The 22,588-nt window shown below is 36.9% G+C and overlaps 1 protein-coding gene across 1 annotated transcript in view; it reads right to left on the reverse strand.

Annotated features, from left to right (window-relative positions):
- Window positions 1-22,588, reverse strand: part of PCSK5 (proprotein convertase subtilisin/kexin type 5) — a gene marked incomplete at its 5' end in the record, with an annotated part of 194,028 nt that overhangs the window by 163,655 nt on the left and 7,785 nt on the right. Inside the window, one exon of the mRNA XM_080362313.1 lies at window positions 5,493-5,597. Within this exon, the coding sequence (XP_080218439.1) occupies window positions 5,493-5,597 (105 nt within the window). The remainder of the gene's footprint in view (window positions 1-5,492; window positions 5,598-22,588) is intronic.

Below are 22,588 nucleotides of genomic sequence, written 5' to 3' on the forward strand. Positions count from 1 at the left end.
TCTTGATTCCTACTGAAGCAACATAGACTTCTCAGGGATTTTTGCTGATGAAGAATGTGGTTTAAGCTAAAACTAGTAATATATCAGGCACCCCTATAAGTACTGATTTCTACCACTGTCAAGTAAAAACAGTACTCATCCCCTTGTGCAAAATTTACAACACCACAACGAGCAGTTAGAACAACACTAATTACAGCAGGTTCTAATGCAGTTCTTTGTCAGTGAACAGCAACTTCATATCTCAAAAAGCCCTGAAAAAAGATCCAAGTTGTAGGACTATTTGCTCATGTTTACATGAAACTTTTTAACACTCTGCAGGCAGGTGCTAAAGGGAGATGTTGCTATGCCCTCTCATACATTGTGATTCAGTTCATGTTCTAACTCACCCAGCAACAGAAGCCTTAGAAATAGCAAGTCTGATTCTTGATTTTGTCTAAACTAAAGATGGAAGGATTGCTCATGTGGACGCTTTTTGATTCAATTAAATAAAGGGTCTACAGTGGTAAACATCGCATTACTTAATAACTAACTTAAGCCCCCAGTCAAACTCTGAGCATGGAAAACAGCATGATGGTTCCTATTATTTTGCAACCAAGCAGGGCAGTATTGATTCTTTGTCCTCCAAGTGCTTCTGCAGATTATGGCTACCCAGGCAGATATCAGTAACTCACTTGGTCCCAGTGTTTAACTGTTGTGTTGTTCCATTTGGCTAACAAAATCCTTCTGTTCACTAATGAGGTTTAACAAAATAATATGTTGCACTGCCAATGTGAAACACAACCTTACCACAACAACATTGTCATTTGAATTTCTCTAAGCAATAAGTCCATGATGCTGGCGTTTAGAAGCCTGATGTTTTAGTACTGTAATAACATTCTTAATTTCTGCTGAATTTTGTGCTCCCTACCTTAAATCCAAATTTTTTTAAGCTTTATTTTCTCCTTACTCAACCTCATACTGCAATCTTGGAACATTTGAATTCATTAATAATTTGAAAAAACAACTTGATGATGATTTTCTTAGCACTGAAAATTTTAACCCTCCTCACTATTTGCAATGAACAGTCTGATCCAGAGTGATTAAACATGTTTCCTAAAGGCACACTTCACAAGTAGTGGCACACTCCTTGCCAAAGCAAGACCAACCCCTTGTTGTGAAATCCATCTCTTCCCCTACTCTTTAGATAGCTCTCTCTCATATCAACCCAGGATATTGTTTAGCCATATGAACTGCTGTAACTACATAGCAACATGGTGAAACATTTACTTATGGCTACTACAGTTCTGCTCCTCTCTGCCTTCTCACAAACATCCACAATGTTCTACTAGTAATAAGGACAGGATACACTCCTGTCCTCTGAAGATAGCCCAGATCATTTGGTGTTGTCTCACCAAAGACATGCCTGTCAACATTTTAGATGTTGCTGCCCACAGTTCTGTTCAGTCTGTTATGTAAAAGATAAGAATCCCCTCCACATACACACACGGTACTAACACTTTTGTATCACCAGGTCATATAGATCTGCTCTGTGTCTGCTTGGGTGAGGCTGGTCAAAATGCAAATATCTACAGTAATGTTTCCCCAGATATTCTATCCTGGAGCAGAGGTGACCAAGGCATCACAATTCCACAAAACCCTGGTCAAGTAGGGTATTTTGCTGAGATTAGGTAGCTTTACTTGTTATTTCAGTGGAAATGAGACTGGAAATCTTGATATCTCTAAAAGATGAGTGAACATGACCCATCAACCAGGAGTTCAAATCCCGAATGAACCTTCCTGAAATTAATCAAAATTTAAAAGGAGGAGATGTCATCTTAGTTGAGATTGATAAACAATGACTAAAATGTCTTCTCTGTTACTAAATGTGACGCTTTACAGCAACTTAAATTATTAATTCTACTTTTTTGAGCATTGCTATGGGCCACGTCTTTATCAGATCTCCATTGTGATGCAGAGCACTGGGGGCCTTATAAGTAAAATAGAACAAACTTTGGTTAGTATGTACATCAATTTGAATATATTATCAATCTTAAAACTGCCTCTTATTACCTTTAAAGCTGTGTTCTTCTAGTATTATTGCATTGCAATTTATGCTACTTGATTCTATGAGATATATCTCAACATATGAGTCACAAATTTCATTATCACAGCCCTTCACTACAAACTCTTCATCTCATGCCATAGTTCAGCGTATAAAGACACCTTTCTCATCTATACTGGCCATTTAACTTCTATGTATTATTGTCACGTGTAGGTGCTTCAACTCTGATATTTCATTGGAACTGCATCTCTTCAGTGATAGAAAAGCTCCACATGATTTTCCTTATGTTTTCTATTGATGTAGGGTCTGACCTGCAGATTGAGGTTGCAACCATTCTTTGCAATCTTTTCCACCTTGTGACTCTTCATGTCACTGCTGCAGCGAACTCAGAGGTGTATCACAGCTTTTTATTCCCAGCTCTGGAAGTGCTGTAGTAGTCTGATCTCAATAGAGGGCCTACCAGCAATACATTCAACCATTTAACAGCTGAATTGAACTTCATGATACCTCTCAGCTATGGACTGATTCTGTCCCTCTTTCCAGTTGCTTTTTACTCCTGCTACCATTGTTTCATGCACTGCAGCATCATGAAAATAACTCTGCTGAGCTAACTTCATGGAGCTAAAAAGGCTCTTTATCCATGGCATAGGGCTTTCATCGACCCCTGCCGAAGGCCAACCACAAGCAGCACATCAGCTGGGGAGACCAGACACCTCTGTGATAGATTACATTCAAAGCTTAGCTTTGATGCATAGCACTAATCTGTGCTTTGAATCCATGAACTTCTCTCACTTCTTTGTTTTTCCATCAACACATAGGAGACACACACAGACCTAGAAAAGATGCTGTAGATAAGGCTGTGTTTCAAATTTTCTACATGCCAATCTATGTTAGGGATATTAACACCTAATTTGGGCATCTTTTCCTAAAACTACTTAATTAATATCATTTCTAAATGACACCACACAGCATTGCTATACAAGGATATGGATGCTAATGAATAAAATTGAGTTACACTGCATACCCTTTAACTTTTCATCTAAATACAAGATAATGTTTATCTAATGTTGAAAAAATTGTCAAAATGTGTAATCCACATGTCTTCAGTTTATGTTTCCTGTTGTATCTATTAATATTGTTTATAACAGTGTCAAGAGGTTTTTCCAGAAGAAAATAAATCAAAGATCTTCAAAGCAATTCATTAACTCAAGTCCACAACAGCAAGGTTTTAAAGTACCTATATATCTTTCCCTGTGCATCCACAAAATGAAATCAAACACTATTCACACAAGTAGTTTAGAAATACCAGATTTCATAATTGTTCTTCCATTATATGCAGGTTATTTACATAATGAATTACCACTTACTAAAAATGTCATCATTTAGAATTTCATAAAGCAGCAAATTAGTGATCCACATCTGAAGCAAGCACAGATCAAGTTAGTCGTGTGTGCATGTTATATGGAGAGCATTTTAAGCATTAAGTAAACGACCACTAAATGATTTTAAAAGTAAACAATCCTCAGTGTTCCTTTGTTTACAAATACACGTCATCTAATCTGCTGCAAATATTGGCATTAGATACAGTCACACTCATAAATATAATAGCATATAGTACTGGCCCAATAAGATTAAACCTTTTGTTTTTAAAAGATCCAGCTTATGTAATACAATTTGATTTCCAGGGTGTTTTAATAGTCATTAAATGTTATACACACTGAGGACAAAGTTGCCTTTATTCTACAAATACATATATTTATTTTGACATGTCTGCAGCCAGAGAAGAATTCCCAAGCCCAGGTTCAGTGGAGCAGCCACGAAGTCAATCACAAACATTTCTGCCATATCTAGGTATTATACTATAGGCATCTCTTTAGATACAGAATCAGTAGCAGGGTTGAGTACCTTGCACAACCCTCAGTAGAACTCCTCATTATTAAAGTGACATTTAACAACGATCAGAAATGCAGAAATTCTGTACCAGCAGCAGCACAGGCTGGGGATTAGACCTAAATGGTGTGACATGGAAAGCACTGGAAAATAAATGATGGCTCTGATTTTCTGCTATGCTTTGCCTTAGAGTCTCCCACAATTCTACCCGCAGTATTCTTGGCTGGCTGCCAGAGGTGCAGAAAAGGTACTTGGAATCTGGGTGTAACACCAAAAGTTTATGGTGGTATGTACCTATGAACTTGTGCATTTGTGTGTCAATCGCTTCACCTTTGTGCACACAGGAAAGAATGTGGCCTGGCGCAGATGTGAACACTTTTCCTTCCTTTTGCAGTCTCGCCTATTCTAAGTGCAGCACTTGTTTACATAGTGGTCCTAGCACTCATAGGAACAAAGGTTTGGGCCCTGACCATTTTCATACTAATCCCCAAAATACGCTGCTCAGCAGAGCTGCTGTTGTTCTTAGAGGGTTAAACAGGTCACCTCTATGAAAATGGGGTTGAACACACTTTGTGTGCACTTCTCTAGCCGTGTCCCATCCTCAAGAGGAACTTCAGCCCTAAATAGGGCTTTCCAGACTGCAGAAGAATTCCTGTATGATTTATCGCCTTTTACCAATAACTTTTATTCTCAAATTCCTTGTCGGGTAAAACCTGACAAGTTCAAAACAGACAGCAGTCATCATCCAAGGACCTAAAAAAAGCTTGACTCTGTTATCACAACTGAAAAACACCAGTGACCTGGGGTTTCGTTGGGAAAGTGGGTTACACGAACAACATTAAAAAAGCTAATACGACGTTCTCCACACTTCCTTTCTAAAATAAAACCAAAGGAAATCCAATTCTACAGTCAGTGACGAAGCTACTAACCACTGAAATTAAAGAATTAAAACAAAAGTGTGTCTTGGGTACAGATACAAGTCAATATTATACTTAACTATAAATCAGTAATTAAATTATGTTGACAGTTACCTATGATATCATATAGTCCAAAGACATGACATCATGCGTCAAACAGATCTTAAAATTAAGATGAGCAGGAACTGCCAAAAGGATGGTGGAAAAGAACATTCTTATTTTAATCCCTCAAACACCAAGTCCAGAAAAAGACTGGGAAAAAAAAAAAGAGAGAAACTTTCCTCTGAACATTGTACCATCTCACATTGCTCATTCTCATTCTGAAAGCTGGTTGCTTGATAGGAGATATGTGGACATAAATGTTACACATGTGGTTTTGCAGAGAAGCACAGCACAGTGATTAGTACATTAAAAAAATTCCTGTACTCCTCCACGAATAATGTTGGTCCTTATGTTCCAAGAATAGCACATATTTAATAGCATGGTATTGTCTTCACTTCATTTTAATGGGAAGCAGAACCTTAGCGAACAGATAGTGTGTCGGTTCTTGTAATGCTATATGCCATTCAGGTGGATGTCCTCTGGTATGAAATTATAAAAAATGCAAAGGCTTTTCCCTCAGACACATAGGTGGATTTTCTTACCTTTGGTTCCATCGAAATGAAGCTGTGGGTACCTCTGCTTGAGAGAACTGACCTTTTAATTGTTTTACTATGGTAGAAGTGGTAGTAATCCTTCAGTGTTCCAATCTGCAAGGGGACAGAAGAAAAAAAAAAAAAAAAGAGAGGGAGATTTAATTTATGAAAACCAGTTTTCTGTTTTTCATTTCTAAAAGTCTATAAATTATGCAATTTCCTGCATGCTGAAGTGTTACTTGAACCCACTGATCATCTTTCAAAAGAAGGACATATGATATGAAATGGATGGAGTGTCCTTGAGGCAGTAACTGCATAACCAAAGATTATAATTGAGCTGCTTAGTCTGGCTGTATCTACCTTTTTAATGTTTAATTTATATGCAGTACTTTAAGTAATTCTATATCAATCTACATCCAAACTGTCTTCAAATGGCAAGTATAAAAATGATCAAATGGCTATATGGTTATTAAAAAGCATTCCATCTAGTTTGCTTAAGGAAATACACTGTAAAATGCACTAGATTTGGCTATTTATATAATTAAATTATAAAAAGGACATTCATAGCATCAGACTATACAACAGCAATAGGCTTCTCTTTCTGCCAAATGTGGGCATGAAAGAAGTAGAAGAAAGATGGAAACAGTAACTTCATAGAATAATGACTAGCTCAAAGTACAAAAATCAGTTCATGCAAAATTGCAAATTTCACAGCAGTACAATAGAAACACTTCTTATTCATCCCATCAGTACACAGTAGCAACATAAATATTAAACTAAAACAGTCTTCACAATTGACACAGAAATTTTCTTTTCCAAGGTCATTAATATCTAAACATTTATAACTTGAAACTTAAGTTTCGCATACCTATAAACAAACATTCAGCCTCTCTGTCTTTAGGGAGAATGTCTCTGAAACTCACTTGCAATTTGACCTTTTATTGCACTGCAAATCTTTTAAGACACTTAATTTAGTTAAAAGTTCCTTAACGACAAGCAAAAAAGGGACAGTTGAGCTTACTGTCATTTCAAGTTGAAACTCAAAGTGACCTCAGAAAACAGGCTTCGTTTTGCAAATAAACTGGAGTGAAATCACCAGAGTACAGAAGAACATTCAAAAACTCCACTCGCAAAAAATTTCAGTATTCTGAATTTTCATATCTAAGAATATACATGTAGGAAATTTGAGAGTTCAACAGTAAAGGTAGGTTCAAAGAGACTGGAAATAAGCTACTGAAAACTGCAAGGATATTCTTATAGAATATTAGAAAACAAAAGTCTTGAGAAAATATAAAAGTGGACTAAGAAGAAATATTGATAGAAAAATCTTATTCTCAAGGAGAACTTGAACATTTTATCTTAAAATTTTAAAATGTAGCTGATTATAAATTATATAAGAATTGGTTTAACTAGGCCTGATTAGAGTATATTATCCCTGCGATGATAATTTTCATGCTGCCTTCTCTTCGAAACGCAACTCCAGCTGAAGTGGTGAAACTCTGTCTGTAGCTTGGATGAGCCCAGTCTCGCACCTCCAAGTGCATGCCCACAAATTTACTCTCCTTAAACATATACGGGGAAGTCTTCTTGTGGACACCTCAAAGAGCTGTAGGAGCCTGGACCTTCTGATATCACGAACACATTGTCCTCTGCAGCCTGAAATCTGTTGCCAGAGCAGGTGCCAGAGCACATACTGGTTCATTTTCTGTGGATCACCGTAGTCTTTTGGTGACATAGTGTGTCAGAATAAAAAGCAGTTTCCATGCTTAATTTTAGCCCAAAGGGAAATTAGTGACATTATTACACAGTCACATTATTGCATCAATTTTGACTACATTAACTGGAGTTTACTCTGAATTTAACTGCCTGTAGCACATTGAATGTCCCTTAGCATCAGGCTACTTTTGCATCTTTTTGGAATTGTTATTATTTATATCAACTACTGAAAGTTGGTGCCAGGGTTAGCACCAGTGCAGATGATGGCATGCTTCCCTGAGACAAAGGAGTGCAACTGGTCACTTCCTGGATTCATCAGTAGCCTCAAACAAGGTTGAAAGGCCAACTACTGGAAAGTGATGCTACTCTTGCTCCCTAAGCCCTCAGAGGTCAGTAAATTATATATTCACCATGCCAGAGTAGCTACAAAGTCTTTTCATGGACCTTGCTGTCTTCAGAGTGAATTAGAAACTTGCTATCGTGTGTTTCTTTGTGTACTGCACGAATAGAAAGGTCATATTTTAGGGAAAATAAACATCTTTCTTGTTTTGTGCTACCCAATTCTCAATATCACCCACTTCTCTGTTCCGTATCTTGTACTTGCTTGAGGATTTTTATTTCTTCCTTTCTTTGTTTGCTAAAGAGAAACTCTAGTTGACTCCTCTGAGGTATCCAAAAGAGCAGATTTAGGAGACAACCTAATTGCACTCCTGGAGATCCTACAGTTTAGCAGCACTAGCGACCCACAGAAGAGACTGGAGGGATCTGCATGCTCTACGTTCCAGCCAAAGTGGGATAGCCTGAGGCTCTGTAATGCTTGATAGCTGTACTCTCCTCTGAAACCTTGGGTTCAGGAGGCAGAATTAAGCCCTTAGAATTAAGTGTAGTAATTGTAATGCCATGTCTTCCAGGCACCATGAGTTTTAAGATAATAACAATTATTAGGAATAATAATTAATTAAAATTGTGAGATCTACAGCTTTAGTTCCTAACTATCAATTAAATTAAAGGATCTCAAATCTTTTGAATGGAATTTAATTCACATTCACTAACTGCAAGTGCCTCTCACAGTAAGGTAACACCAGCATTATTAAAAATTTTATTGCCTTCTTTTCCCTTAATGAGAATTTACTTAGACCTTCCAAATCCCTTGACCACTTGGAGAACAGTTAAACCATGGAAATATAGCACAATAAAACTTATCATTATGGATGTTCTTGTTAAATTGGTTTTTATACTTTTAACTACCAGGTCTTAGAGGCACTCTCAGAGGAAAAGCAATGTAAAGAGAGAAACACCAGACTGCAGAGCTAACCACCCTAGAGACTGATGGCAATTTAACTGTTTTATCCTTGGGAAATCTTTGTAATCTCCTTTTTGACCTGGAGGACCTGAATTCTCTAAAAAGAAACAGAGAAACATTCCTGAGAAATTGCTTGGCCAAAAGCAAGGAGAATGGATGGTGGGGGTAGGGAGACTTACTCTCTTAAGAAGTAAGAATCACTGAATGTTTTAAAAAGAGAAATACATTCATTTTAATAGTACCATATTGTGTTTATTCAAGGATTAAATAATTCCTTGAAGTAATAATCTTGTAATATCATGGTGGAATCCCAGAAAACCAAAGCATGCACATATTTACATTAATTTTATATTTATTAGGTCTTATTTTCTATTTAGAGTTGAGAAAAGGTGTGAATTTTAAAGAGAATATGAAATAAGAGCCAGGCTTCCTAGGCTTGTCCTTGGAATATATTTCTTCCATATGTAGTTTTATAGTCTAAGACAATTTTAAGATAACTTAGAACATAATTACTGAACAAATTCATCTACATGCTTATGTGAGTGTCCTCATAAACTCTGTAAAGAAATGAAAATGCTAAAGCTGCCTGTTAAATATACATCAAATACATATACATGAACACCAAGCTGACACATCTGGCTAAGATCTGAAACTACAACTTAGACATCCATGTATGAGCAGGGAAGTTGTTCAATCTGATGAGAATGACCTCAAGAGAAGCCTTTCCAATCGTTTCTTATCTAGTAAATAAACATCTTTTTTTTTTTAAGAGAAGGATCATCTAAGCATTAGGCTACAAAGTACACTTCTCCCAGTGGGCTGAGTGGAAAACCATATGCTGTGGAGTTAGTGAACTGGGGGATATATTTTAAGTGCTCCTGTTTCTCCAGTCTTTAATTACTTTGGTCCTAAATAGATGGGGAAAGGAAGGCAAATCACGTCCAAATCTGGTTCTGAACTCTATAAAGTGCTAAAAGATCCAAAGAAGCAGAGATCTGCTACCCCTGCACATACCTGGAACATAAATCGTTATAAATAGGTACAGTAATGTGTTTCAGATGGGGTTGAAGATCTGACCCTTCACTACTTTTTTGCAACAAATTTCTAAAGTGCTAAAGTCCTTGACAGAGCAAAATACCAAGAACAGAGAGATGAAGAAAGTTTATTAGGTTTACTATCGTGATCTCATTTTGACAAGATCACTTCAACTATGTTTCAAACTTTAAAATGTTTAAAACATTGTCACATTATACAAAGTACACTGGAAACCATATTTCAGAGTAAAAATGAAAACAATTCACTCTGAAAAGATTGAAACAGAAGGTGTTGGTATTACTAGAGTTTTCTTTCCTGCACTAGCTGCCAGTGAAGGCAAACAAGTATCACAAAGCATTCTGACAGAACCAAATGTTGACAGAGTTTACACCACCACTTACGCTCCTTCGATGCACACCATGCTGTAATGAACACAAAGGAGATGAGCCCCACAGCCCTTAATTCTGACTCCTGTTGGCCCCTTGTTATCCACAGGTGAAGACATGTTCATTGATACTACAGAAACCTTCCCTTCTTGTGTCCTTCCAGACTTAGGAAACATTGAACATCTTAAAACCAGGGTTCTGATTTCAGCATTTAGATGCAAGAAAGCCCTGCAGAGACTGTTAGCTTTTTACTGACCTACTCAAATTAAAGCACTGATATCTGGAAAGGGCATGTTCATCCAAGAAGTGGAAGGTGAACTTGACTTGTATTCCAAGCAGCAAAACTGTGTGCTGGGGTAGATTTTTTTCCCATAAGATACTGCAGTAGTGACCACACTTGCCTAACCTCAAGCTATCTTGCCCAAAACTCCACTGTTGGTTCAGCACTGATAGCTCTCCACCATGCTGACAGCTGCAGAGCAGCTCCCCCAACTGACCTGCAGACTGAGATGGGGGCTCTTTCTCTTCCAAATATACCCTCTAATCAAAAGGTTTGGTTTTGTTTTGGTTTGGTTTTGGTCATCAGAATGGGGAATTTCACTTTCTATGTGTCATTCCCAAGAAACAGTAGCAAGATTTGCCCACATATGGCACACTATAATGAGGTCAAATATTGGATGACTTTCAGTTTTGGAGAATTCAGGGCTTTCACAAAGATCAATTTATAAAATATTCAGGAAAGAAAAGCACAGTCCTTCTGGACCTTGTGCAGCCCACAACCTGAAATTCCAACACAAAGGAAGAGTCCCCTATCCAAATATTTATATCTGTTAGTCCCCTGTAGGGCTGATAACCTACACTACCCCACCTGAGCCAAAATAACTTACTGGATTATTAAAGGCAAGTAACATTAAAAAAATGCCCAAACGACCAGCACTACTGAACACCATGGTTTTGTCTTGAGCTGCAGTAGCAAGATAATACTGCTCTGATAACTAGGCTAAAGAATGGAAATAATGATGTTTAGTCTCTCTGTTACAGAGGCTTGAATCTCTATGTTACACAGATATCTACCAGGTAGGGGGGAAAAGTATATGTTTAATGGGCCCAAACTAAAATAATTCCAAGCAGTAGCAGAGGCTAAGTGATGTATGTATGCACACAGATTGCCATGTCAGATGCAACCCAGACTACTCTGAAAATCTGAATTCCAGCTACACTCAAATGCCCAAGTAACCCAGTTCTCAGCTCTATTTTAAGCCCAATTAGCTAACAGAGATCTGACAGCCCAAGTTGTGAAAATATCTCTGTACGTGCTCAAGGTAGGAATAGCTTAACTTGCCAGTTCATATCTTTGCTTCTCTCACAGTTCTTTCTCTTCAGATTTGTTTTAAAGGGAACTGATATGTCTGCAGAATGTTGCTGTTCCTGAATAGTAACTCTCTGAACAAGCTGGGCTTGGCTTTAAATGCACCCCTCCTTCTTGAAACACTTGTTGAGTCTCCTAGAAAAAAACTATACTGTAACCAAGAGGTTTTGCTCAGTTTGTTTGGTCTGGAGGACAGGACAGTTCAGTGGGGAAAAAAAAAAAAAAGGTTCTTCTCTGAACCACCTGCATATGAAAAATAATCAAAACCTCAAAACTAGATGATAAATTAAGCCACAGGGCTATTACAGCAGAAACATCACAATGGTAAGAACATGCTAACCCTTCACCACTTTACCTTTGACATTCCTGCTCCTTTTGTTTAAATGGGGAGAAAAATGTATCCCCTGACTCAATTAACATACGCCACTCCGGACTTCTGTTGTATTTTTCCTTTGTGTTTCAATTATTTGAATGGAGAAATTTTGTCTGGGCACTTACTTTGAGCTAGGAAAGTACAGTTTGCCTTTTTAAACGGTTCATGTCAAAAACGAATAACAGAACCATTAAAATAAAATAGCTCTGCATTATGTTATTTCAAATAACGTCACTGCTGTTGCTTACATGCTGCTGCATTTCACTTTAAAGTGGCACATTAACTCTTTCACTGGAAAAATAAACATAAGCTCTCTAGTCTTTTAACTTTTCACGTACCTTTGTTAATAGAATAAAATAGCAACAACATCCTGACTCTTCATATCATTCTAATTTAGTATAAAGGCTGAGATATTTTTTCAAAGTCACTTCGCAAATTTTAATGTGAATTTGAATTTTTATTTATCTCCTAGGAAGCTTAAAATTCTCAGAAAATACTACTGTAGCTAAACTGAGTAAAGCTGTACATTAAAAAGAATATGAAAAAAATTCAATTTGAACTGGATACACTTTACATGAGTTGATATAATTTATTTTGGATTACCTCTTTAAAAATACTTTTTTCTAAGAGATTTTCTTTTCAAGGCTTTCTATGGCACTCTAGAATATAATATAACCATATTTAGAGTCTCCATTCTAAACTGAAATTAAAATTTAACTCAAATTAAATTCTAAATTTAAATGTACAATTCTAAAGTCCTAGTTAGATTTATTTTAAAGTATTTTTAGAATTCCAAAATTCTACTTCTCTAAATAGATAAGTGCTCTGTTCTAAATATATTATAAAATATACTTAGTAATATAAACCAAATTCAGGTTCCTCTGAAACTGATATTAGGCTTATAACTTCTAAAAACTTCAGTTGAATTGTAGAAAGCTTCCTAGACCATACCTTCTGCATACAGACGACTTTGTACGGTCATATTTTAAAATAAATATTGACAAATGAAATTCTGCCTTTTGAGATTCCAGTACTTTAGTGCTCTCTTGGTAACCTTATTTAACATGTGGAATTACATGGAAAAAAAGCAGATAAAAAACTAAAAGCTAAACAGCCACATAAAATGTTTTGCTTCATCAAAAAAATAAATGTTTTGTCATGGAACACAACCAAGTTTTAGTACCACTATCTTTGCAAGAATGGGAAAGCATTAAGTCATAAAAGAGGTCACAAGTCTCAGGAGGTAATATGAATTTACAAAATAAGTAAGTTCAGATATTAGATATAAATTAGAACTGTATCATAGCTTTATTCCAATAGAAGTTAAATCACACTAAGATTTATTAATTTAATCTGCCCGACTATGCAGGATAGGCAATCCTTCCAAAGAGGATTGTGGCATCTTTTTGTGATTATATATTCATTTAAGTCCTATGGGTATTAGAATGAAGATTTTTCTGCTTTATTGAATTGTGAAAGGAGAGAGAGGTTACCTTATTTTCTTTAAAATAAAAATACTCTTTGACCATACTTAATTGCAAAAAAAAAAAGCTACTTCTAAAAGTGTAGGGGGGGGGAAGAAAAAAAAAAAAAAAAAGAATGCTTAAGCCAAATTATAAAAAGAAAAATCCCCAAGACACCTGTCAGGTAAATAAAGCCAAAAAAATCTGCCTGAATAATGACCAGATGAAATAGATGAAATTGACATTTCAGTCTTATACCAATGAACAATGGAGAGAAATTTGTCCTATAGGCCACGGGTCACATGAGATCACAATAAATACATATTCCTTCAAAAAATTATGCCAGAAGCAGAGCCTGAACCCTACCTTTCTCTGTTGCAGCTCTGATAACCAGAACACACGTCAATATTTACAGGAGGAAAAGCTTGAATTTGAACTGTGCTGCACATCAGTACCCACTGAACGCTTGCTACATGGTACCCCTTCCCTAGAGATGAGGGGGTAAAATATGCCCTCCGTCAAGTTAAGAATGAATTTTAAAAGTGTGAAATTTAATATATCTGGACACTATGTTGACTGTTGAAGCATTAAATTGAAAGAAATTTGATTACAGCACTTGAAATCTTTCTTTTAAAGTCAGTAACTGTTTCATCCACCTCCTCTCTGGGGCTGATGAACAGGTTGTGACTATTGGAATAATGTTTAAAAAAGTAGCTAAAAATTAATTAACGCAGAGTCCTTAATTATTGGGCAGACAAGGGGAGTATTTTTCATGAAGTGCATGTTTGGTCTTCCAACAGATATATTAGCCTAAAAGAGTTGACAGGAGGCAGTGAAGGAAGCCATTTCCACAGCTGTCATGTGAAATGTTACAATTTAAATACAATGACAGGTGTTAATGATTGCAACCCCAGTGTCACCGTGCTCTTCACCTGAGCAGGCATCACAGCAACTGGCAAGTTAATGTCCCTATCAAATAAAGTGATGCAAGGTTGCTCAGCAACCTGTGACTGTGGGTTTGCAGTTCCAGGGCAACACTACACATTTCATGAAAATTCTCAAAAGGAAATCAATTACTGCCGTCACTCCCATTAATCTTTTCTATTGTTTCTTTTCAATACAGAAAGCAATGCAATGCAAACTGGTAGTTCATGCCCCTTTTTGTGAAGCCCAATGAGTCATTGCCTTATTTCTGCAAGTAAAAATGAGTGCAACAAATTGTATTTATTTTCTGCTATATAAATAAACTTAACCTCTACAACATTTCAAGTGACTTCAACACAGACATCAGGCATTGCAAGTTCAAGCCATAAAAAATGTTGTCTGCATCTGCAAAGAAGTTGTTAGACAATATGGTAATGTTTGTTTCAGTAAATAGCCCCCATAATAAAGCCAAGAAGTAGGAAACAAACACTTTAAACATTTTATGGGGTCCACTCAGAAAGCATTGCCACTGCTTTCTGAGATTTTTTTCCTCTTTCCTAACTCACTACTTTGTAATTTCAAATATCTAAATTATATATTCCATCATTTGAAATGAGCTTTGTCACTATTTTGTTGACTTCCAATCCTATTTCATGTTTGATCAGTAAACAAACATAAAATGATAAGAGAATTAGGATAGATACATGCAGTAACATGCATGTTTATTTAAGCAGCAAATAGAACTGCCATACTCCATACATTATTACCTACTCCAGACTCTAAGAATTATTGTTTCTTTGTAATCTGTACTCTCTGATATGTACTTAGAGCATAAGAATGAGGCTTGACAAAGTTCTGACACTGCTATTCCGGTCAGGCAAACGGTATAAAATATAATTAAGAAACAGGTTTTATTTTTAACAAGCTACAGCAAGAGAAGTTTCACTGCAAAGAATGTTGATATTCATTTCCTTTTAAATCTCAATCATGAAATATTTAATAACCATCATCCCTGTCCAGAAACTTGTAAATATCTGTCCAGTCCCAGTGGGATCAAGTCCCTTCTCATTTACAAAACCATAAATCAGAAATAACTCTTGTTGAAGCTAATGGAATTTAAGAGGCATTAATCAAGAGCAATCAAATCTAATGGGGATACTTGTATGAATAAAAGATTTAGGAACTGGGCACCAAGTTAGATATACTGTTATACCTCTATGCAGTTATTTAAACATCAATATAAAACTCTTAAGCACATTAATAGCAAGAGAGTTTATAACATTGAAAATGACTAATGCAGTGACCTATAGTAGTCATACTGTTTCCAGTGAACATTTATATTGCCAGCAATAAACCTTTTCACACTGTACTTTGTCTTACAAATCTGAGTTCAGCTCTTATTGGTCATAGTAAATACAATGTTTTCATTTAACTGACTTTCTCATGGGACCTGATTTAAGCAATTTCCTCCTCTATCACCAATATAATTTACTGAAGAATAATAAAGCAGTGACTCATGGGAATATCAAGAACTGAGTTAAGTTCATCTATGTGGAGTGTGCAGGTACTAAACCCAATACTCTTTTATGGTGAGCACAGACCATTCATCCTCAACTTTGCACTGTATCAAAGTCTGATGATGTTCCATTCTGTACAACATGCTTAACCTAACACAGAGAAGTATGCAGCTTGTATGCATCAGGTATGATGGTGATGCATTCACTGACCTTTATTTTGTTAATGCTAGAGCTGTGCAGGTGTCTATATTTTTGTGTGTGTAAAAGTAAGGTTTTCCAGCATCTCTTATTTATATGAAGTCTCCATAACCACATGCAATCTCATTGGTTTTGATAACACATCTTGAGCAACAACTCTTCATATGAGGAACAGTTCCTAGAGAAGATTTTATAGTTTCCTAAGTTTAGTAGCATGAAAACAAGACAAAAAAAAAATCTCTTTGACAGGATCTAAAGACACACATAAAGAAAAAGCAAGTAAGAAAATGAGACAAAAAAAAATAACCCCCCAAAATGATTGCATTCAAATGTAGTACAAAAGAAATCATCAACATAATGGATGTTTAGTGAGGATTTCAAAAATATCAAAACACATCAAGGAACTGTTAATTCTAGCATAGTCATGTAATATTCCACTTAAAGTAGGTATTTGCAATCATAACAACAACAACAAAGTGAAGTATTAATTCAGATATACAGAGTTCTCTCTTGCTGTACCAACTTCCATAGTGGAAGAGTGATCAAGGTTCAGTTCAGCTTCCACTGGAATCAGTGGGATCTTCCACTGTGTTTAATGAGAGCTGCAATAAGCACTTAATGAAGCTGCACTTACTCTTTTTTTTTTTTTTTTTTTTGTTCAGACCTCAGTAAACCCTCCATTTTAGATTAAATTAGCAACCTAATGTCTAGGTTCATATACCTGCTTCTAAATTACTTCAGACTACAGAGGAAAGTCAAGGAGAATTGATATCCAGTTCATAATGAAAAACCTAAATTTAATAAAACCAATGAAAAACTGGTCACAGCTTTCCTAAACTGTCTATTTTGCACATTTAAATAATATTCCTTGGTGGCCTTCTTGTTTGGAGAGCAGGATCTTAGAACCTGAGGGGTGAGTGAATGCTTAGCTGTGTACATGAAAGTAGCTTTTCTTGGAGAAAGAAGAAATGTTTCTACTGTATATTTAATATGTTGGCAATAAATGTATGATACCAAACCACTGAAATAGGGAAAAGCTTGTGAGCTATTACTGAATGGTAGCAATGAACTGGATAAAACCACGTATTCTTTATAAATGGATTTGCATTTCCATTTTGAAACATTTGGGTTTATGTCAAATGAGTCTTACAAGATGAGAAACATTAGGAAATCAACATAGATTCCAGCAACCACTGGAATTGCTCATCGTGCAGTTAAGCATGTTAGATTAGCATTTGTAGTTGCCAAGCAAGAAATGGAAATTAGTCAAATTTCACAAGATGGAAAAGGTATTTATGTACAAGAAAGCTTCCAAAAGAACAGTCTGTTGCAACGGTAGAACCATTTATTGGTGAGACCTGTGATGTCAACACAGTCCAGAAGCCTTTTAGGTCAGAGGATGGTTAACTCTTCCAGAAAGCAAGGCTCAGTGACCATGTTTATTCCAGTTAATAGTTTTCCCAGGTGATGGCTTTGCGATTTGTCAGTTGGCCATGATCATCATGCACTGGCCTGAGAATTATCAGGAGGTATCTGTTCAGTGACGATGGATATTTAATCTTCCCTGAGCGAAGCAAAGTTATTGCTTGATCAGACAGACAGAAAGGAGTAATGACAGTACTTCTGTATTGACAGTACTGTCCTGTAATGACAGTACTGTCCTGTAATCAAAGATTGGCATGTATCAAGAGTGTCAACAAAAGCCCTGATAGCGTCATACGTGTTCTCTCTGAAAATGACCTTCTACTTCAAATAGGTGTAAATAAAATGATACTAGCATTGTGTTTTCAAACCAAAGGGAATGAATTGACTCACAGTGAAGCAAAAGGGAGTCTTTGAAGACAAAAACTGAAAATAGTACCATAGTTAATTCTGTTATGCTAGTTAGGGCTGGAGGTCATGTTGTGTGGCAGTGATGGGACACATCTGGTCTGTCAGACATTCCAATATAACTAGGGTACCCGCAAATGCATTTCTAATATTCATACTAAAAGGTTATTGAGGACTTTACAAACTGCAACTGAATACTTTGCTGAGCTGAATTTCAGAGACTTTCTTTGAGGTCCAATGAGAGAAGTGCTTTTCTTAAAAAGCAGAAAAAGCTAATCTGGGCTGTAAGACCACTGTTTAGGGATCTGCATTGGCTCCACTCCATTCTCAACTGGTAAAACTACTGTTCCTTGTGCAGAACAGGGCTTGGTTGCTCAAGAGAAAGCAGAGCTTACTCTGTAGTCCATTCCTGCAGGGACGTGGTGCTACTTATTTCCAAGAGGGGTAGAGGAACTGTCTCAGCTTAAAGCCCTGCCATTGCTGTTCATTCATGGTCAACTCACTGGAGCCCAGCACACTCATAAAGCATCAAACTTTTTCTGAGTTCAGATTTTTATTCATTAGTTTCCTTCAGTTCAGCTCAGATGTGCTACTGAAAATATGATACTTGAAGTACAAATAATCTGCAGTCCAGAGTGTGGAAGGAATATGGATGAAACAGCTAGACAAAAACACTCAATAAATTAAAGGAATTGAAAGCAATAGGAGCAGTGGCATGAAATCTCTCAATTGAAAAGCAGTTTTCACATTTCAGGACAGCTGGGTAACAAATGTGATGATAATTTTTAAAAGTATATCTGAAGCATTATGGACATGCACATCACTAGTAAGCAAAGGAGTAGAAACTAAGAAATGAACACTTGGCAAAAAATTAGCACTTTGGAAACAATTAAACAGTGGAAAATTCTGCCTTACAAATTTGCAGTGTTCTTTCAAGAGGTCAAGCATACAGATAAAGATGGGTAGATAGATATACTACGGTTGGACTTTCAAAAGGCTTTTGACAATGTCCTTCACCAACAGCCTTTAAGAATTTAAGAAGCCATAACATAAGGTCCTTGCAGAAGGAAGCAGCTAAAAGACTGAAAACAATGCTTAGGAGTAATTAGTTATTTGTTTAGTAAAAAGCAATCAGCTTCTCACAATGGATGGGGGTCCCTGCTAGAGTTCTGGCAACTATGGTAGAACCTCTTCTGGGACCTACACTATTTCATTAAAAAAAAAAAATCTCATGGAAAAGAGAGTGAGCCGTGAGGTGTAGATGTCAGCTACTGTTAACAATCACAGATACAAAAACTGTGGCTGACTGTGTGTGAGCTGCAGAAGGACCCTGCAAAATTGAGTGACGACAATGAAACAGCAAACGAAATCCAATGTAGAAAAAACATAGATGAGCTGATGTACAAAACTAATTGCACAGTAAAATGAACTGGTTTAAGCTGCCCAGTACCACTGAGGAGTTACGATGTCAGGGTTATGGCAGACTAATCCATGGAAATTCAGCTTAGTAGAAGTCCCAACAGCAATTGACATAGTAGAGATGATCAATAAAAGTATGGAAAATAAAGCAGAGAACATAGCACTGTAAGAATAATCTAAGGTTTTGCCACATTTTAAGTACTGCACACAGTTCTAGCCACTTTTATTCAAAGAAGATATAGTAGATCTAGAAATATTTCCAAGTGGCAGGAGGAGGATGGACAAAGATATGGAACACCCGCTGCATGGGGAATAGCTAATTAAGCTAAGACTCTTCAGTCTAGATACGACACAATTTACGGGAAAATATCAGAAATCTAAACAGTCATGTATGGCATAAGAAGAGTGGACAGAGACCAACTTTCACTGTCCTTTTCAGTAGCCATCAAAAGAAGATAGGAAGTAACAAACAAAAGAGAGGTTGCTCTTCAAGTGGTGAAGTAAAAAACTTTTAAAGCCCTTGCCAAAGATTACTGTGGATGCTGAAAGTTCACTTTTATTGGAAAGAATCAGCAAGTGTCTGGACAAAAAAAAAAGAATAATTAAAAAAAAATAAAAAAAATTCTAAGTATGCAGAAACCACATCCAGCTGAGGCAAAAACAGCTGAAAGGAGTGTTAGGGAGGTGCTGGTTTTGTCCATTCTCTCCCACGGAATGTAACTTAACACTACTGTCACAGGAAGTCAGGCTGGCTAGATGGATCTTCTAACTGACCCAGAACAGCCTTGCATCCTTGCGGGTCTATTTGAATAAAGGTTGTTTATGAGAACAAAAATGTTTCAGGCACTACTTCTCTGTGTGCTAGGTGCCATACTACTGGTTTTAGAGGTGTGACACAGTGCACATTTTTTTTTCCCATTTGTATTTAAGATGTTAGGTTACTGTCTAATATGCTCTACAAAGAAATGCTCAATTAAAGCCAAAAATGTTCAGTAGGTATATCGAGGAGGGACACTACATTGTACTGTTGATTAAGTTAAATATTTTTAAAAAGATAACATTATCTAATTCTAGACTTGAATTTCAGCCACACAGCACTGCTCAGTAACACTTTCATTGCCTGCTATAACAGGAATGAATACGATAATACAGCAAAGGTTTTAACTGTGACTTGCAACATCTCTGTAGGTTCGGTTTGGCCCTGGAAAACAAACATAAATGAGGCCTACTCCCTGCTGGCACAAAAATGCCCCTAAAAAGAAAAAATAAAGGAGAAAAAACCATAACTTGTCCAAAAATGGCTCCTTTTTGATGGCTATCCCCCATGTCATCTCCCTGGGAGCAGTTTCCTTATACATGGAAGAGTCTGTGCTGAGAATTTTTTCACTCCTAATTTGTTTAGAATTATATAACCCATGATCATGCTTGGCTAAACCACCTTCTACCCTTTCATGCCCATCATACAACATCATGTAATCCACAAGAATTTCCACAACAAGCTATTCTGACAGGATTTCATGGTGTAGCTCTGATACTCTTCTAGACTTGCCAACGTTTCATTCCAAAGAGTTCTTCATTCTGCAAATATCAATCGAGTTGGGTCCAGTATGTTGCTAAATAACCACTAACTGTCTTAAGCTGTATATCTCTGGCAAGTGGGAGTCTGTTCGATCACATTTTTTCCTGTGTTTGGCAGGTGACAAAGAGCACCACAGTTCCTCACTGGGGACTACAAGATTTATTCAGATCCATCTCTGACATATCTGTCTCCCCACTTGGTTATTTTTAAAATTCATCATTTGGAGAGGAAGATAAAGATACACTGGTCAATCTCAGAACCACAGAACACAGTTGCAGACATGCAAATATGATACTGGAAATATCTTGCCTGACAAAGCCTAGAGAATTATTTATGATGTTGCACAAAGCGGTGGGGAGGTTGTGTACAAGCCACCCATCCTTTCTGGTCAAGGCGAACAGATGTCAATGAAAACACAGCAACTGGTATGACCATTGGAGTGGGAAGCCTTTCTTCTAATAGGAAATCAGAAGCTAGAGAAGCAAAAGTGAAGGTTGGTTCCCCCTACAACTGTGTGAGAGAAATAGATGAGACAGTTAAGCACAAGAGCAGATATATACTGGCCATGACTAAATTCAGTCTGTACGCTGGAAGTCAGTGCAAAACAAACAAACAAATAACCTTCCAGACTGAGGACAAGTAGCAAAACCACTTTTAAAACCAGTTAGTTTCAGACTTGCTCAAAATTGGGGTAAAAATCCACTTATGAACACCTTAAGTTCAAATCAATTTTCTTGTGATTTTTGTATTTATTTTGAAGTGATACTTTGTAAATTAAAAACTATTTATCTTCAAGCGCTACTTGATTAACAGTCCCCTTCAAATTCTTGAAGTAGGACATAAAATTAAACTATGGAATAGTAGGTCAAAACTATGTAAGTAACATTGATATATCTCTTTTTTATAGCATGACAGAAAAACACCTGCAGAGTTCCTCTAGAAGCTGTATTTGTCAGTATTTCAGGTAGTGACCTGAATATTGGCATAGGAAAGTCGTCTAATAAACGTAACATGCATGAAGCAGAGAGGATCTGCGAGCATGTTGAGGGGCAGGAATAGAATTAAAATCAAACTGAAACTGTAAAATGAGGACTGAAAGAACATAGCAAGATTCAGCAAAGGCATATGTAAAGTACTACACGTAATCAACAATAACTTACTGGTCAAATTCAGGTTGGAGAACAATGGGCTAGGAATTTGGCAGAATCAGTCTGTGAACCACAGCAGATCACAAGCTGAACTAAGCCAACAATATCATACAGCTACAGCAGAGGTGTCAAACTCATTTTTACCAGGAGCCACATCAGCCTCACGGTTGCCTTCAAAGGGTTGAATGTAATTTTAGGACTGTACTTATACAGTGTTATACAGTTCTAAAATTACATTTGGCTCTTTGAAGGCAACCACGAGGCTGATGTGGCCCCCCATGAAAGTGAGTTTGACATCCCTGAGCTACAGGATAGACAAACACCATAATGGGATAAATAAACAGGAGCGCTGTCCTCTAGACCAGTCAAGGAATCCTTATACTCTACCCAGCTGTAATGTTCTAGCAACTCCTTGCTCAAGAAGATTAGGGTCACTTAGAAATACCACAGTCAAGCAAGACTGATCAGTAAAAGCCTGATCTATGTCAAACATGAGAAAGTACTGGGCTTGGATGAAAAAAGTAGGTGGTAGGAATAATGAAATGCTACAACTTTTCTGCTGTTGCTACTCTTTATGTTCATAGAGAAACAAGAAACACAGGCTTTGAGCTGCAAGAAGACAGAGCTTAGACTTCACCAGGGCAAAGAGGATAATGAGCCACTAGAATTGACCCTGCCCTGGCACCATGGAGCTTTCTTACTGAAGAACTTTGAAAACTCATTAAATATCTGCCAGTAAACATATGTGCACAGTTGATCCTCCTCAAGACCACTGCAATGGACCAGCTGATCTGTAGAGATGTCCCCCGTATCCTTCATTTCTACAGCTGTCAGCCATTGCCAAC

The sequence above is a fragment of the Nesoenas mayeri genome (assembly GCF_963082525.1).
Source record: "Nesoenas mayeri genome assembly, chromosome: Z".
NCBI lineage: Eukaryota > Metazoa > Chordata > Aves > Columbiformes > Columbidae > Nesoenas > Nesoenas mayeri.